The 18,706-nt window shown below is 44.2% G+C and overlaps 1 protein-coding gene across 3 annotated transcripts in view; it reads left to right on the forward strand.

Annotated features, from left to right (window-relative positions):
* The window catches only part of UBE2D2 (ubiquitin conjugating enzyme E2 D2), a 59,876-nt gene that overhangs the window by 7,283 nt on the left and 33,887 nt on the right, over positions 1–18,706 (forward strand). For 2 of the 3 annotated variants that reach the window (XM_054036796.1, XM_054036795.1), the window contains exons 2-5: positions 10,762–10,825; positions 15,836–15,867; positions 15,949–16,026; positions 16,431–16,536. In XM_054036796.1, the coding sequence (XP_053892771.1) occupies position 10,825; positions 15,836–15,867; positions 15,949–16,026; positions 16,431–16,536 (217 nt within the window). In that variant the 5' untranslated portion in view covers positions 10,762–10,824. The remainder of the gene's footprint in view (positions 1–10,761; positions 10,826–15,835; positions 15,868–15,948; positions 16,027–16,430; positions 16,537–18,706) is intronic. The other variant, XM_054036797.1, reaches the window with a different exon arrangement.

Raw genomic sequence — 18,706 nt, forward strand, 5'->3', positions numbered from 1 at the left:
GGCAAAGCTGGTAGAATTTGAAAGTACGCTGAGAAGTAGACAGGGTGGATTTGATTTAAATCACTAGTCAGGAAGACTCAATTTAATCATGGTTTTCTACATAAGTGTATTCTTGTTGGTTGTTGTAATGGAAACAGATATTTATACAATTGGGAGGTGAACGATCTCCAATTCAACAGGTTAATCATTAATATTTGGAGGATTTTGTTGCCATGCTGTATTAGGAGGAGAACATCACCAGACAGTCATTTACATTTTTATTTAAAACAACGTTAAGTATTCTGGATTTTTTTCTTCAACAGCAAACATATAATATTTTAACAAAACACACATGTCCCTCGCTTCTCACATTTATCTCCAGACTTCTTCTCCTTGTCCAGATCTATTCTGCCCCCAACACTCTTCTATTCATTGAACTTCTTGAAACTTTGTACTTTTAGGGCATGGCTACACTTGCAGATGTAGAGCACTTTGAGTTAAACCAGCCTTCGTAGAGCACAGTAGGGAAAGCGCTGCAATCCGTCCACGCTGACAGCTTCAAGAGCACCGGTGTGGCCACGTTTGCGGCACTTGCAGTGGCATTGCGAGTGGTGCATTATGGGCAGCTATCCCAGCATGCAAGTGACTGCAACGTGCTTTGGAAATGGGAGGGGTAGGAGGGAGTGTGGTGTGTGTGGGGGGGAGAGTGGGTTTTTGGGGGGCTGAGAGCATGTCAGTCAGCATGCTGTCTTGTAAATTCAGACAGCAGCAGACCTCCCCCTCCCCCCCACCTCACTTGCTCACAGCATTCCACAGTAACGGCTTGCATGCTGGCTTTCAGAAACAGAGTTTTGAAAGGGCATTTCTGCATTCCTACAGGAGTTCAAAACAATGACGAGTGGCCACTTGACTTAAGGGGATTATGGGACGTTTCTAGAGGCCGATCAGAGCGCAGTAATGCAACACCTCGTTCACGCTGACGCCTGGGCGTTGTAGCCAAGGCGCAGCAAATGTTCTTCTCCTTGCCGAGGTGGAGTACCAGCAGCGCTGTAGCTGCGGAGTCAGAGCGCTCTACGTGCCTTGCCATTGTGGACGGGTAGTGAGCTAGTGTCCCCGGGGCTCCTTTATTGCACTATAAGTCGTAAGTGTAGCCAAGCCCTTAGAGAGAGGTAAGGGATTGACTCTGTGTACACAAACTTGCACAGGGACAATAGAATTGAGGTCTGTTATTTCTGACCTCTATCTATTTATTTATTTAATATTTTTGCTGTTAACAAGCATGTTACATCTGGAGAAACAAATCCACAGTTTGAGAACTGCAAAACTAAGCATCTCTGATGGTATCTTCTAGACCAGGGATCGTCAATCTTTGGTACGCAGCCTGTCAGGGTAAGCCCCTGGCGGGCCGGGACGGTTTGTTTACCTGCAGCGTCCGCAGGTTCGGCCCATTGCGGCTCCCACTGGCCGCGGTTTGCTGTCCCAGGCCAATGAGGGCTGCGGGAAGCGGCAGCCAGCACACCCCTCACCCCGCGCCGCTTCCCGCAGCCCCCATTGGCCTGGAACGGTGAACCACGGCCAGTGGGAGCTGCGATCAGCTGAACCTGCGGGCGCTGCAGGTAAACAAACTGTCCCGGCCCACCAGGGGCTTACCCTGATGGGCAGTGTGCCAAAGGTTGCTGATCCCTGTTCTAGACTGAACACTGAGTCCCATTGGGTAAATAAAAAGATTAATCAATTCTAAATAATCTGTACAGAAGGCTGTGGAACCCCATAAGATTGGGTCCCTAATCCATGAACTATTGGAACTCATTTACAAAACTTTTCTTAAAGATTACATGAATATGTTGTCTCCTACTATAGAATTATGATTTATAATCCCTATTCCATGATGAGTTACATTATAGCTCAGAGATATCTTAATTAAAATGATCTTTAGATAGGTTTTTTCCTCAACAGCATTTTATCCCCCTCCCCCCCCCCCAAAAAAAAAAAAAAAACTTTTAATTGGTTTTTATCCACCCTGGAAGTAGATATGATTAGCCACTGCTAGGCACATGCAGAGCTTATAACTGCTGTGCGAAATAAATGTGGTTCGTAACTCTTACAAATAGTATATGCTGGCAAAGCCAAGAAGCTCATATCTCCAGTTGATGGCATTAATGTGGTTTTAGCAGCAAACTGGTGGATCCTGTGACTTGCATAAGAACGGCCGTACTGGGTCAGACGAAAGGTCCATATAGCCCAGTATCCTATCTTCTGACAGTGGTCAATGCCAGGTGCCCCAGAGGAAATGAACAGAACAGGTATCATCAAGTGATCCATTCCCTGTTGCTCATTCCCAGCTTCTGGCAAACAGAGGCTAGGAACACCATGCCTGCCCATATTTTCCATGAATTTATCTAGTTCTTCTTTGAACCTTGTTATAGTGATTGCCTTCACAACATCCTCTGGCCAAGAGTTCCATAGGCTGACCGTGCGTTGTGTTGAAGAAATACTTCCTTTTGTTTGTTTTAAACCTGCTGCCTGTTAATTACATTTGGTGACCCCTAGTTCTTGTATTATGAGAAGGAGTAAATAACACTTCCTTATTTACTTTCTTCACACCAGTCATGATTTTATAGACCTCAATCATATCCCTCCTTAGTAGTCTCTTTTCCAAGCTGAAAAGTCCCAGTTTTATTAATCTCTCCTCATACAGAAGCCGTTCCATACCCCTAATCATTTTTCCCTTTTCTGAATCTTTTCCAATTCCAGTACATCATTTTTGAGATAGGGCGACCACATCTGCATGCAGTATTCAAGATGTGGGCATACCATGGATTAATATAGAGGCAATATGATACTTTGTCTTATTATCTATCCCTTTCTTAATGATTCTCAACATTTTGTTCACTTTTTTGACTGCTGCTACACATTGACTGGATGTTTTCAGAGAATTATCCACAATGACTCCAAGATCTTTCTTGAGTAGTAACAGCTAATTTGGACCTCATCATTTTATATGTATAGTTGGGATTATGTTTTCCAATTTGCATTACTTTGCATTTATCAACATTGGGCAACAAAATGGCAGATGAAATTGAGTCCCTAGTTATGAGAGATCCTTTTGTAGCTCTTTGCAGTCTGCCTCGGACTTAACCATCTTGAGTAGTTTTGTATCATCTGCAATTTTGCCACCTCACTGTTTACCTCTTTTTTTTCAGCTCATTTATGACTATGTTGAATAGGACTGGGCCCCGTGCAGACCTCTGGAGGGCACCACTATTTACTTCTCTCTGTTCTGAAAACTAACCCTTTATTCCTAACCTTTGTTTCCTATCCTTTAACCAGTTACCGATCCATGAAAGGACCTTCCCTCTTATCCCATGACTGCTTACTTTGCTTAAGAGCCTTTGGTGAGGGACCTTAGTTTGAGGAGGGACACCACTGTTCTGTTTTTGGGGCTTGGGATAGGACTATACGACTGTGGGTTAAGTTGCAGAATACGTCTAGGCTTTCTACATCCATTCTAGATAGACATTAACCTTGATCATGATCTTGGTGTTTTGCAGAAGCTATGAGGATTTAATTTAGGACTAGTAGTTCATGGAATCTCTTGTAGGTGAGCTGGCATTCCTCCTGGAGGCTAAAGGTTTCTTAAAAGGTGTTATAAAGATGAAATGGATCTCCATCAGCACTTCATCTGAGGGTTTATTACACATAGTGCAGGTAAACTGGTAGAGCTAAAACAACGAGAAGTCCAGTGGCACCTTAAAGACTAACAGATTTATTTGGGCATAAGCTTTTGTGAAGTGTTTTTTTAACCCACGAAAGCTTATGCCCAAATAAATCTGTTGGTCTGTATCCACAAAAACGAGGAGTCCGGTGGCACCTTAAAGACTAACATAGCTACCCCTCCGGTAGAGCTAGTAACCCTCAGGAATTAGTTTTAAAAGCAGTGTCAGCAAGATGGCAGACTTCATTATTCATTCATCTTGGATCAAGGAGCTTAGAAACTGCTGGAGGCCTTAGTGGATCTTACATCTCATGGAAGTCTCTGGCATACATGGTGACAATTAATTTTTGTACCAACTGAGTACTTTGTGCATCTTAAGACCATGTTTTCAAAAGGCAGACAACCACTTTGTGGGTACACATTTTTGGTGCACACTTAAGAAATGGGCCTGCCCCAACACTGGTTTCATGTGCAATTGTAACTGCATGGGCAAATGCAGCTGCTCTGAATTGTGGGAAAATGATTAGTGGAAATCAAACTGCCAACATGCTGGTACAAACACAGTGGCACATAAAGATTACTAGTGCCTCTGCTTTGCCGGCAGATCTTGTAATCTTAGTCTCTTCAGGGTTCAAAGTCAACCATTTGCCTACTGAAGTTAATACACCTCTACCTCGATATAAGCGGTCATGGGGAGCCAAAAATCCCTACCGTGTTATAGGTGAAACGCCGTTATATCGGGGTAGTGGTGGCAGGGCTCCAGCAGTGATTTAAAGAGCCCAGGGCTCCGGCCGCTGCGGGGAGCCCAAGGCCCTTTAAATCACTGGCCGAGCCCTGCTGCCGCAGCCCCGGAGTAGCGGCGGCAGGGCTTTGGCAGTGATTTAAAGGGCTCCAGGCTCCCCGCAGCATCTGGAGCCCCGCTGCTACCGTGCTATATGTGAACCCGTGTTATATCGGGTCTCGTTATAGCGGGGTAGTGGTGTAAGACCAGAGCTCTAAAGAGAATGTCTTGTGGTCGTTAATTCCTCATATTTGTCATTCTAAAGCTTCAGGGACTGTGATGCTATTTTTTGCTGAAACAATGTCTGAAATAAAGGACTTGGGTTACTTACATCTACCAGTTTCAGTGAATTTATGCATCAGATTCCACTCAAATGCCATCTTGCTGACACTGCTTCTAAAACTAATTCCTGACAAATGGTCCTTGAGGGTTATTAGCTCTACCAGTTTACCTGCACTATGTGTAATAAACCCTCAGATGAAGGGCTGATGGAGATCAAGTTCATCTTTATAAGACCAAACCTGAATTTGCAGGTTAGAGTAGGAGTTGCATCATTAACATGACTACATACATATGACTTGATCTGATGAATCGTGGCTTTCCTAGGGAAACTACTATGCACAACTTCATTAATTGTGAGATTAATTAGAGGTAAGAGGAAATAGCATCATTGTGGTAACAGCTCAACTTCTAATGACAGCTATAACTCTACCCTGTATCCTCATCTGCCATTCAGATATACACCAGAGGATCTCACAATCAGCATGATAGTAGCAGACTCTTATATATGGTGTCTAATCAGTGCTGTAGTGAAACTCATGACGGCAGCACTGCAAGATGATATAGCATAGTTTGGAAAAGTAGTGTGGACTCTATAATGCATTGGGTGAACAGGTTTTATGCTAAAACTAGTTTGTATGTGGGATTTATTGCCTCCACTTTATAGCGAGGAGGCTGTACAATGGATTCTTAGGCCTGTAGTAGGGTGGTGGACCGGAAGTTTGTCCTGTATGTGAAAACTCAAATAAGGTATTGTAGCTTGTGAGGGAGGTGTAGTAGTCTTGATCCTAAGTGTAGTAGTGGTCCAGCTATACAAGTGTATAGCCAAGATGGAATGGGTGGGTTGAAGAGTGGTAAGAGGGAGGTCTAGGCTGGGGTAAAAGATATGGTTGCGGGGCTGGAATTTTGAGTACTATCAGTCCTAGATTGGTTTCATTACCTCACTCAAATAATGACACCATCGTGATCTAGATCCCCTGTCACTTTAAAGGTATCTCAGTCTTTATTTAGTCTTTGGGGTTAATATCTATTTCAAAGTGAGATAGTCAGTATTGTATTGACGACTGGGGTCTCATAGACTCATAGACTTTAAGGTCAGAAGGGACCATTATGATCATCTGGTCTGACCCCCTGCATGCTGCAGGCCACAAAACCGTCCCTACCCCTTCCCTAGACTCTGCTGTTGAAGTCCCCAATCCTGTGTTTTAGTGACTTCAATTGGCAGAGACCCTCCTGCTAGTGATCCCTGCCCCATGCTGCGGAGGAAGGCGAAAAACCTCCAGAGGCTCAGCCAATCTACCCTGGAGGAAAATTCCTTCCCGACCCCAAATATGGCGATCAGTAAGACCCCGAGCATGTAGGCAAGAGTCTCTAGCCTGACCCCTGTTAGCCATTATACTATTTACGTACCATTGCTTGGTTTTCCTTGGCTACTATGTTTTACCATTAAACCATTCCCTCCATAAACTTATCTAACTTAATCTTAAAACCAGACAGGTCCGTCGCCCCCACCGTTTCCCTCGGAAGGCCGTTCCAATATTTCACCCCTCTGACGGTCAGAAACCTACCTCTAATTTCAAGCCTGAACTTCCCCACGGCCAGTTTATATCCATTCGTTCTCGTGTCCACGTTAGTACTAAGCTGGAATAATTCCTCTCCCTCCCTTGTATTTATCCCTCTGATATATTTAAAGATAGCAATCATATCCCCCCTCAGCCTTCGCTTTGTCAGACTAAACAACCCAAGCTCCTCTAGTCTCCTTTCATACGACAGGTTTTCCATTCCTCTGATCATCCTAGTCGCCCTTCTCTGCACCCGTTCCAGTTTGAGTTCATCTTTTTTAAACATGGGAGACCAGAACTGCACACAGTACTCCAAATGAGGTCTCATCAGCGCCTTATACAACGGAAGCAGGACCTCCTTATCCCTACTAGATATACCTCGCCTAATGCATCCCAAGACCGCATTGGCTTTTTTCACCGCCACGTCACATTGTCGACTCATAGTCATCCTGCGGTCTACAAGGACCCCTAGGTCCTTCTCCTCTTCCGTTACTTCTAACCAATGCGTCCCCATCTTGTAACTAAAATTGTTTAGTCATCCCCAAGTGCATCACCTTACACTTTTCACTATTAAATTTCATCCTATTTCTGATACTCCAATTCACAAGCTCATTCAAGTCTCCCTGCAGAATATCCCTATCCTCTTCCAAATTTGCAACGCCTCCCACCTTCGTATCATCCGCAAACTTTATCAGCCCACTCCTGCAATCGGTTCCGAGGTCAGTTACAAATAGATTAAATAAAATGGGTCCCAAAACCGAACCTTGAGGCACTCCACTAGTAACCTTCCTCCAACCTGACAGTTCACCCTTTAATACGACCCGCTGCATTCTCCCCATTAACCAATTCCTTATCCACCTCTGGATTTTCATATCGATCCCCATGTTTTCCAGTTTAACCAATAATTCCTCATGGGGTACAGTATCAAACGCTTTACTGAAATCCAGGTATATTAGGTCCACCGCATTTCCCTTATCTAATAAGTCCGTTACTTTCTCAAAGAAGGAGATCAGATTCGTTTGGCACGATCTGCCCTTCGTAAAACCATGTTGTAATTTATCGCAATTGCCATTAACCTCAAGGTCCTCAACTAGTTTCATGGGGTATCATCCCATACAGTCTGAGTGGTGTGGACAGAGCCCAGTGCTTGCATCAGAGCAGTCTGCAGTGCAAGAGGCATGGGTGGCTCAGGCACTCAGCTAAACACTTGAGACTTTGAGGGCTGCTGCTATAGTTAAAGTGGCTGGGGCAGAGTTGGGTGACACTGCTGCTGGTTGGGTGGCAGGGGCATGCAGCCACTAATGCTTAAAGGGCTTGATTGAGGGCTTCCAACACTATACCATTCAAGCATTGGTTCTTCTGCTGTAGTGGTGCATAAAAGGGGCCTCTCTTGCACAGGACAACAGGCAGTGGGTTTTCCACTACTTGTCTTCAGGCTGGCTGGAGTCCCTGCTGCTCTCGGTTCAGTCCAGTCAAGGAGATAGAGGGGCAAGGATGGGACCTCAGCCCCACGTGACTTGAGAGTTGTTTTCGGACAGCATGAGGTGCGCAAGTCCTTTCGCTGGGGTGGAGTGGGGCTGAGGCATCGCTCTTCCTGATGAGCAGCACATCTTGGAGACCGCTCAGCCTGTCCTGAGGAGTGGTTGTAGGCACCCCAGCAGATGGTAAAGATCATCTTTGCAAGCTATCACTGCCCCAAGCACAAGTGGAGCCATGGGGCTCCCTGTGTAGGGATGTACATACAGCCTAGGATGGTCTTAATCCAATTTTGGAAGCACTTAAACTGTGAAATACTTGAGAACAAGATCTGATCTGAAAGCCTTTAGTTGCCCATTGTGTCTAGGTCAAGATGATATCCTTGTGGTGCAAAGTCACAGTACAGAAATGAAACAGCAAGTAAATCTAAATAAAGCTTCACTTCCTTTTGTTAAGGAGTATATTTGACCCTTAATTAGATGTGAGCTTTGTTAAACTGCCTTCCCACAGATGGGAGGTAGGGGATAGATGGGGATTTTAAAATGTACTCAGTTTAACTTTTGGAAAGGTATTGGCTATATATCCATTGTGGGCATGTACATTGCAAACTTTCCTCCCATTACAGCTAACTATCTTGATCCTTGCTGTTCAATACCACTGTTTCCCCCGTAAGCCTCAAATACTGTCAGTGATCTAACTATAGATATTCAAATGTGGGTTAGTCCTGCTAAGAACCAGAGTGGCTCCACTAAAACTTTGTTTTGATACACAAGCCTTAAAAAGAGGCCTTGAATTAACCCTAGCAGCCTGTGGTATGGAAGGTAGAAGTTAAGTCATAAAGGATTTATTTTAGAGACCTATTCTAGTGACATTTATAGAGGAAACGTGCATAAACAGGTTACTGTAATTAAATCTTTGAGACTGTTTAATGCAAATATTTCTTGCTTTATTAGATGACTGGTTTCAGTTCATTTGTAGCTAAACATTTAATCCAATGTAAAAATATGGATTAGATTAAAAACACACACTGCTTATAGATTTGCCAGAAACTTTCAAATAGTAGAAGGCTTTTAAAGCTGAGATTCCATATGAATGCTCCCTGGGCGTTGTTTCTTTCCCACTCGTTCTTGGCTGTTACAACCTGAACAATACTTCAGCAAAAGATGATTTATATTATGTAAATTTCATGGAAAACTGTAAGCAGCAGAGGTATAACTGAACAGTTGGGGAGGCATAAAAACCTGGATGTGAAGAGGAAAGGAAGCTCTGTCCCTCTCCCCAAATTTGTTGTCAGCCAGAAAGCAATAGGAGAGTCAAATGCTGCATTTCTCTCAGCAGTAGGGGCTTGGGAGCTCTGAATTTTCCACACTTGGGTATGAGAAGGAGCAGAAGTTTCAAGTGTGGTAGATGTTCCAAATGGAAAATAACTTAATCATGTTTATGTAGCATTCTAGGCAATGAATCAATGCTGCCAAAAGTTAACTAAAAGCACAATACCTTAACCTAAAATTCTCAAAGCCACCTTAATGCTTTCATCAAAACAGCTAATTTATAACACCTTGAAAGTAAGGAGTTCAATAAATGCAGGGAAACTCATAACAAGAACTCCTTTTGGCATTAAACCTCTCCAGTCTACCTGACACCTAGCTCATAGCACCTTTCTTCAGTAGATCTGAGTGCTTGACAAAGGAAGTCAGTATCTATCCGCATTTCACAGGGGAGGAAGATGAGTCACAGAGGCAACAGGAGTGGCCCAAGGACATCTAGCATGTCAGTGGCAGAGTCAGAAATAGAACCCACATCTGAGTTCTAGTCACTGCTTCCTGCTTAAATCCCCAGTACCCTGAACTGTAAGAGAAAGTGTCTCAAACACAGTAAGATGTCGGGGGAAAAACTAGTGAGACCAACTTGTTAACATTTGGATTATCACTGATAATCCATTACTTACATAAAATATAAATCTATAATAGTCATTTTTGGAAATCTTCATGAAGCTTGTAGGATTTTTGTGTGTGTGTGTTTTGGACTGAAGTTCAAAATTCGGTGGCTACTTAAAACTGTATTGAAATTTCCTCAAATGTTCTGAACCATTGACTGCAGTGCCCATAGCAGAATGAGACTTCCAAAATGAGATTCTTCAGTCTAACTTGACCATTGGTTGGGCATTTAGTACACCCTCTTTCTTTAAGTGTGAGTGCTACATGCTCCTCAGCAACTCCATGCATAACAAATTCAAATTCTGATAACATTCTTTCCCTAGTCTTTGGGAGTGGAGGAGGGTAGGCCAGCAAAAAGGTATCCATGTCCTTAATGCTGTAGAGCATGCAGGGAAGGTAATGCTACTTCAGTTAATAGTTGCTGGTCACTACAGCAGAAGCATGCAGGTAACTTGCATTTCCCTATTCATAGGCCATTTTTACCTTTGGGTAAAGGTCTGATTTTTGGGAGTTCTGGTATGGATTAAGGCTATATTCCTAACTTCATTTTTGTTACATGGCCCAGGCTTAAAAAGTGGGATTTAATGTCACCTATCTTAATTTTGTGAACATTTAAGAATGCCTTACTATCAAAGCACAAATAGTTAAACGGAAATAACTTGAAGCACGATGATAAACTTTTCAGACCTGATTAGTTTCTCTATCTGAGATCCTATCCCCAATTTATTAATATGGTCGAGAACAGTCTAAAGGGAAGTAACTTGAAGATGCAAGTGCAAGAAATTTCAGCACTGCTTACAGGGGACAAAAGATTGATGTCATAAGTGCAGGTTTTGATTAAACTTCAAAACCAACTTCACATAGTAAGAAATGATCCTCACCAGATAAATGAAGTTCCATTTGAGATTTAGGAATACACCACTGGGGAAAAGTGCTGCTGAAGTACCAGTGTCAGTCTTTTGTGAGAGGCAAAATGTGATTTGATTTTTGGATTAAGTGAAACATCAACTGTCCATCCATTCTTTCTTTTAGGAGTTGAATGACCTGGCACGTGATCCCCCAGCTCAGTGTTCAGCAGGGCCTGTTGGAGATGACAGTAAGTACTGCCTCAGTAATAAGGCATCTAGCATGCACATTCATAGGCAATACTGGCACTGGCCTCCACTTTCTTACCTCTAAAATGGGAATACCTAACTCACAGGAGTCTCCAGCTTCAGGAAATATTTGTAAAGTCTTATCTGAATGGAAGATCCTAAATAAGTGCTAGATGTTACTCCATGTACACTTACAGATGCTACTCCAACACCTTAATATTTTCCTCCTGGTAGTGGAGATCTTCCAGTGACTCTTAATTATTGCAGACATCTTAAACTCTTTTTACCTTCTGTTACATATTCTCTTGTATGAACAGTGGTACACATGGCCCGCTGCTATAACAGCAGGTAAAATGCTGGGGTAGCTATCAGAGTTCGTATCTAAACCAGCAAGATACCCAGGCTTAACATATCTTGTGATGCATTATCTGCATTTATACAGAGGATGCCATCAGCACTACAGTGTATACAGGAGCACCTTTGAAATAAGGTTGTCACGTTAAATATAACCCTTACATAAAATAATATAACCTTTGCACAAAAGATGCATTACAAGAATCTTAGCTTAAAAAACCCCTAAAGCATTAATAACAGAAATGCATTGTTGTAGTCTGATATAAACTGCACAATCCAATTACCTCTACTTTAGCCTTGAAGAGGGCTCCATATCATCCTCTCTGAGGAAGAATGTGAGGGCACATTCTTACTATGGTCAAACAACTTAGACACTGAAAGAATCTCCATCCTCAATCTCAGCATCAATATGGTTGTATTAAGGGGAGATCTGGGTCATACTTGTTGGGTTTTTTTGTTTTTAAAGTAGGGAAGAAAAATTGGGGATCCACCATACGTATTAAAACAGCGTGTTAACATCTGGGAGTCTGACTTCTTCTAGGGCAGTGGTTCTCAACCGGGGGTATATGTACCCTGGTGGGACGCAGAGGTCTTCCAGGAGATACATCAACTCATCTAGATATTTGCCTTCTTTTACAACAGGCTACATAAAAAGCACTAGCGAAGTCAGTACAAACTAAAATTTCATACACACAATGACTTGTTTATACTGCCCTATATACTCCTGAAGGTCTTCTGCGCTAAAAAAATTTAAAATTCTGCACACTATTTTAAAATTCAGCAAATTGTATTGGTCAATAATTAAATGTGGAGGCTCCAGCATGGCAGTGGGGAGCACAGGCCACTGACTGCACACAGGTAGATCACCCTGTGTGCTGGGGTGTCCCCCCTCCCCCCCACACACACACATGGGCTTGGCAGTAAAGTTGCACCCAACCCTGACACAGTGCAAGGACCAGGACTGTCTCAGAAACACCCTGGGGCCCTGCCCTTCTGTGCCAAGCATGCTAGATGTAGGCAGGCAGGCTCAGCCCAGCAGGATCCAAGTATGGAGGGGATTAGTGTCCCTTCATCCAGGTGTGGGGCGCTAGGGTTCTGTGTGGGGCAATCTGGCTGTGCGCGGCTTGGTGGGGGTCTGGGTGCGAGGGAGATCTGGATGAACAGGGGCTTGTTTGGTGCGGGGGGCATCTGAATGCAGACACAATGGGGCTCTGCAGTAGGGTCCAGGTGAAGGTGGTTGGAGCTCGGTGGAGGGCGGTGTCTGGGGGTGGAGGGCTCAGCTGGGGGGTCCAGGCGCTGGCTTGGTGAGGTGCAGGTCTGGGTGCTGGCTTTGTAGGGTTCAGTGGGATGGGAGTCTGCATGTGGGGAGCTAGTCAGGGTGGGCCAGGTGCATGTGGGATGGAACTTGTTGGGGTGGGGGTTTGAGTGTGGGGGGTGGTCTGGGTGCAGGGTGAGGTCCAGATGCGGGGAGGTGGGGCTCGGCGGGGATTGCTGGGGTCTGGTGCAGGAGGGCTCCAGATGCAGAGGATGAGGCTTGTTGCGGTGTGAGTTTTGGTCAGTGGTGGTTCTGGGTGCAGGGCGTGAGGCTTGGAGGGGCAATCTGGGTATGAGGTGGGTCCAGATGCACAGGGGGTTGGGTGGATGGGGGAGCAGCTCACCATATAGTGACTCCTCTTCCTCCTCCCCCCCCCCCCACCACACCCACACACACACCCCAGAGGAGCGATGGGGGCAGGACAAACTCCTGGACGTATTCCTTTCTACACAGTCATAGGAAGATAGGATATCAGACTAGTGGTGGTTTAGTCCAGTGTCCTGTCTTGAACTCTGACTAACATCAGACCTTGCAAAGGAAGCAAGAAACCCCCAAATTGAATATTTTATTAAATCTCCTGTGTAGGAGAAACTTCTTCCTAACCCCATAAAGTTTTTTGCCTGTCTTGCAGCATGAGGTCTTATATTCCTTATATAGCAGGGTTTCTCAACCTGAGAGTCACCAGAATCTCAGAACCAGCTGGGCTCCCTACTCTGAGCATTGCGACCTGTTGCACATAGTTGCAGCAGTGCTCGGGTTTGGCCAAGCTGGCTCTGCATCATTATGACAATCAGGCCAAGTTTGTGTGAGTGGTGCTCTGACCCCCTTTGCCAGGTCACAATGCCACTCTCGCCAATCCAGGCCTGGCCAGCTCCTATCAGGAGGTCTGGGCCAAATCTGAGTGGTGCTGTGACCTCAAAGGTTGTGATACCTGAAGCAGGGAGCTGAGCCTACCCAGACCCTTTGGACAAGAGCAAGGAGGGGGTGGTTGGGAAATAGTGGCCCCCAATGTAGCCCCTTCCCTGCAACCCAGGCCATCTTCCATACTTTCTGGCTGCCCCCATCCCAAGCCCCTGAGGCGGTTCTCCCTCATAGTTGGGATGATTCCTTCTGTCATACCACCCCTTTACCCTCTGCCCTCCATGGGCCTTATGTGGGGCTGTATTTTTTGGGGAGCTATTGGCTCGTCACCTCTTTGCCCCCACTTCCTTCCCGAAACCCACAACTCCTTCCACATTATACCACAGTCTCCCCACTTTACCTCCAGGTCCCCAAATCTCACCTGCCCCATAATGCCATTTGCCTCCCCCGGGCTATGGGGGAGAGGCTGTTTTGGGGATATCTCAGCTTGCCACTCCCAGTTGCCACTGTATGAGGTCCTCAGCTGTTCACATCTGGCCAGAGCATCTGGAATCCTAGCTCTGAGCACCCTGATGGACCCCTGCAGGAGAAGCGGGGCATCAGGTCTGGGGAAGCATCAGCAGGGGAGAAATCTCTGGGTTGTGACAAGCCATCAAGGTTTACAAATGTGTATTGAGCCCAAAGGTTGAGACTTGCTGACTTTTTAGCAGTCTTTTATCCTGGGTAACTCTAGACACTCTACATAATGTACAACCAGTTAATCAAGTGCATTACCTTAAATAACCATATACATTCTTTGATCTACAGCCAACTTACAATCTCTCTGAAATATCAGTCTTTTGTATACTCATTGTACGCTTCATGTTTGTGGCCATTGTCTTAAAACTAAACTTAAACCTAGATCTTGCAAATAGACCCATGCAGGCAGACCCTTATGCCTGTGTGAACTCCCATGGCTCCTGTGCAGGTAGTGTCTTCCCACACTCCTCCTCTAGTTTCACAATTAGGGCCTTATTTGCTTCATATTAAATATATATTTTGTTTCTCCTCTCCTAGTTTAAAATAGACATTTATGAAAGTCAGAATTCTTCTAAAAATCCAAGTATGCCAAAGTAGGAATTAGAGATGTAGTAAATTTCAGGATTACATCTGTCTGAATCTTGTATTCTAAATTGTTACTTGTGATACTGCAGTACTAGAATTAATACCTCCGTATCGTTAGAACTGAAAAGCTAGCAAAAAGCACTAACTTTTAACTTTGTGCTGTTCATAACTTGTATAGTCAGTTTCACTCTTTGCCTGTATAGTTGTTCAGGCTTTTTTATTGCTCAAATGTTTGATTTTTTTTTTTTTAAAGGTTATAAACTCTCGTAGCTTGCAAGAAGTTTTTAAAAACTAGTTTAAAAAAATCTGTCAACCGTCCCTATGTAGTTGAATATTTGACCTTGATCTTATATAACTGGATGTGTGGCAGTGTAGATTTGTACTGTAGCAGAGTGTACTGTATGGTGTCTTGTAGGATGGGAGTATGGCTAGATGGTATGTGAATGGTTTGATTTAGACTTCTGGGGATTGTGTTGTTGGTGTGGTACTACGTATTTCAACTTTCATGTAGGAGTTTCCTGGCTTACTACACTCTACCCCAGGGTGGACAAAGTACGGCCCATGGGCCGTTTTAAGATGGCCCTCGAGTTTCCACTGGGGAGTGGGGTCTGGCACTTGCCCTGCTTCAGCGTTGTTCTGCTCCAGCCAGGGAGCAGGGTCTGGGGCTGTCCCACACCACTCCCGGAAGCAGCAGTATCGCCCTGCTCTGGCTTCTATGTGTAGGTGCAGCCAGGGGGCTCCGCTCTGCAAGCTGTCCCGACCCCAAGCGCTGCCCCCACAGCTCCCATTGGCTGGGAAGTGCGCAGAACTGCCTGGCTGCGGCTCCACATAGGAGCTGGAGTGGGGACATGGCCGCTGCTTCCAGGAGCTGCTTAAGGCAAGTGCTTCCTGGAGCCTGCACCCTGAGCTTCTCCCCGTGCCCCAAACCTCTGCCCCAGCCCTGATCCCCCTCCCGCCCTCCGAACCCCTTGGTCCCAGCCCGGAGCACCCTCCTGCACTCCATCCCCCAACCCCACCCCGGAGCCTGCACCCCCAGCTGGAGCCTTCACCCTCTCCCCCTCCCCTGCACTCTATTCCCCTTCCCCAACCTGGAGCCCCCTCCCGCATCCTGAACTCATTTCTGGCCCTCCCTGGAACCCGCGCCCATACATACCTCAACCCCAATTTTCTGAGCATTCATGGCCTGCCATACAATTTCTATTCCCAGATGTGCCCCTGGGGCCAAAAAGTTTGCCTAGCCCTGCTCTACCCCTTCTTCAAAGGGTTGTTTTACATATGCATACAGTTTACTGACCAGTGCTTTGGTGATAACTGCAAATACTTTTGGACTTTTCAGATTATAAATTATAGTAAGTAACTTGTGTTTTCCTCTTTTCAGTGTTCCATTGGCAAGCTACAATAATGGGACCAGTAAGTATATGAATTTCACATCTCCGTGTAAAGAACCCTTGAAGTTGATTCTCTTGTAATAATGATTCTTTATTTTAACAGAATGACAGTCCCTATCAGGGTGGAGTATTTTTCCTGACAATTCACTTCCCAACAGATTACCCCTTCAAACCACCTAAGGTGAGTGGTTTGTATAAATCTACATAGTGGAGTGTTGTATAGCCTAGATCAGGGTTCGGCAGCCTTTCAGAAGTGCTGTGCCAAGTCTTCATTTATTCACTCTGATTTAAGGTTTCGCGTGCCAGTAATACATTTTAATGTTTTTAGAAGGTCTCTTTCTATAAGTCTATAATATATAACTAAACTGTTGTATGTATGTAAAGTAAATAAGGTTTTTAAAATGTTTAAGAAGCTTTACTTAAAATTAAATTAAAATGCAGAGCCCCCTGGACCAGTGGCCAGGACCCGGGCAGTGTGAGTGCTACTGAAAATCAGCTTGCGTGCTGCCTTTGGCACGTGTGCCATAGGTTGCCTACCCCGGCCTACATTGATGAGCCTAAACTGAAATTTCCCCTCTTCTGCAGGTTGCATTTACAACAAGAATCTATCATCCAAATATTAACAGTAATGGCAGCATTTGTCTTGATATTCTACGGTCACAGTGGTCTCCAGCACTAACTATTTCAAAAGGTAACTAAATGAGCATTGGAGGTAATCTTACTTTTGTTAAATTATTTATTTGGATTTATTAATGTGAAAAACTGTTGCCTGCCTATTCCTGATTACTCATGTGGTCAAAACTTCTAGCTCAATATCTAACTCCATGAGTGCTGCATGTAGGAGAGGGATAGCTCAGTGGTTTGAGCATTGGCCTGCTAAACCTAGGGTTGAGAGTTCAATCCTGGAGGGGGCCACTTAGGGAGCTGGGGCAAAATCAGTACTTGGTCCTGCTAGTAAAGGCAGGGGGCTGGACTCGATGACCTTTCAAGGTCCCTTCCAGTGCTAGGAGATGGGATATCTCCATTATTTTTTTTATTTATTTTTATACTTTTCATCTAGAATCTTAAACACTGTCCCTATGGTCTAGTTATATCAATGAGTCCTTGATTTATCTCAGTGGCATAAGCAGAGGTAACTCTTATCTCATTACCCAGTCTTGCTGGTCTGTACCTTTGTTCATATGCATTTGAACAATTAACTTACATTTAGGAGTTTAAGAACATGGGGTGGGAAAGTGCCTGTAGTAACGAATTTTCATACCACGCTCATGACTGTAGTAAAGCACTTTCCAGTAGTGTGCTTAGCAGTGTGACTATGCATCTGGCATGTGGTTTTTATTCTCATCTTTTCTCCATGGGAAGATGCATGTGCATTGGAGAGTCTTGTTTTGGTAGGTTTTGTACTTGGAAGGGAATAATTCATGTGTATAGGTGCTATTCTAGAATAATATAGCTATATCTAACAAGACAAGCTGTTAAAATCAGACTATTTAAGTCAATTTACACGAGTAAAACATCTTAAAGCAGACTTCCTTTATTCAGAGGAAAATATACATAGGGACAAACTCTTATATCTTTTAGTGGAACTGAATGATAAAACCATGGAGGCATGGGTTTGCTAAGATCACATTGTTCCAAAACAAATTGTCTTGCAATATCCTCAACTACTGCCCTACATGCCCTGAAAAATCTCAACTCGGTATGTCCTGTTTTTATGACCATCTGTGCCATTGTGTGGGGTACATTTTACTTTCCCTCAAACTAGAGGATCATAATTTGTGAAGTATTGGACAAGCAATATATCCAATGTTAAAGGGCCATTCATGTCCAATTTGACATAATCTTTCTCTCCCATGCCACTACATGGGTTTCCAGGTTCGTTCTTCCCTTCTCACTAGATGTTCACCTAATGCTGGTGGTTGTCCATGAAGGCAGCTCCTGTTACCTCCTCTCTTGTGTACTAAAGCTCCTAAAGGGAGCAGGTAGGCTGGCTCACTTCCAGATACTCTATAATATATAGTGTGGCCTTCAAGAACCTGTATGTTTGCAGAAGCAGTTGGAAACAAAAGAGCTAGACCAGGGATCACTATTCGTTCATGAAGCTGAAAGTGAAATTGTCACTGCTATGAAGTGACGATCCAGCATCAATAGAGAAAATAAACTAGATCTTGAGTCCTTTGACTGTCAAATTAAGATACCAATTTCCTTACTTATGACCTTTGCCTACAGAAACTTTGATCACCATCTAGTTTTCTTTGTGTACTTTATCACACAGAGCTGTCTTTTTTTTTTTTCCAAAGCAAATACATTTTTCTCTCTACAGGAAGGGTTTTAAAAGGAACAATGAGCGAAGAGTATAAATAGCATATATAAAATAGAAAAAGGGAAACTAGAGAAGCTGGAACCAAACAGTTAAAAGCAAAGTATAAGATGGTTTATGTTTTATTTGGTATAAAATAAAAAGCAGGATGTGACAGCTCTGGTAAAACTCCCCAGGCTGCTGTTTGGGTGTTGTCATGCTGGAACCTAAACACTTCTTAAGTTTCCCTGGGTTTCAGTGGGCTACAGCCATCATCTTTGGCTCCATATTCCCTTGCACACTTCCTCATACAGACTGTTAATCTTTCGGGGCAGTGAGTCCTCCAGGTCCAGCAGCTCTAGACACCAGGTCCTGTTCTGACCCCAAAGATACCACAGTAGCTCAAGCACACCCTTCAGAGATCCAACCTTTTGAGCACTGTAGTTTACAGTACCTCTCCAGGGGCACATAAGTGAAGCACATAATACATAGGAAGAACAGGAGTACTTGTGGCACCTTAGAGACTAACAAATTTATTAGAGCATAAGCTTTCGTGGACTAC

The sequence above is a fragment of the Malaclemys terrapin genome, chromosome 8 (genome assembly GCF_027887155.1).
Source record: "Malaclemys terrapin pileata isolate rMalTer1 chromosome 8, rMalTer1.hap1, whole genome shotgun sequence".
In the NCBI taxonomy this organism is placed as follows: domain Eukaryota; kingdom Metazoa; phylum Chordata; order Testudines; family Emydidae; genus Malaclemys; species Malaclemys terrapin.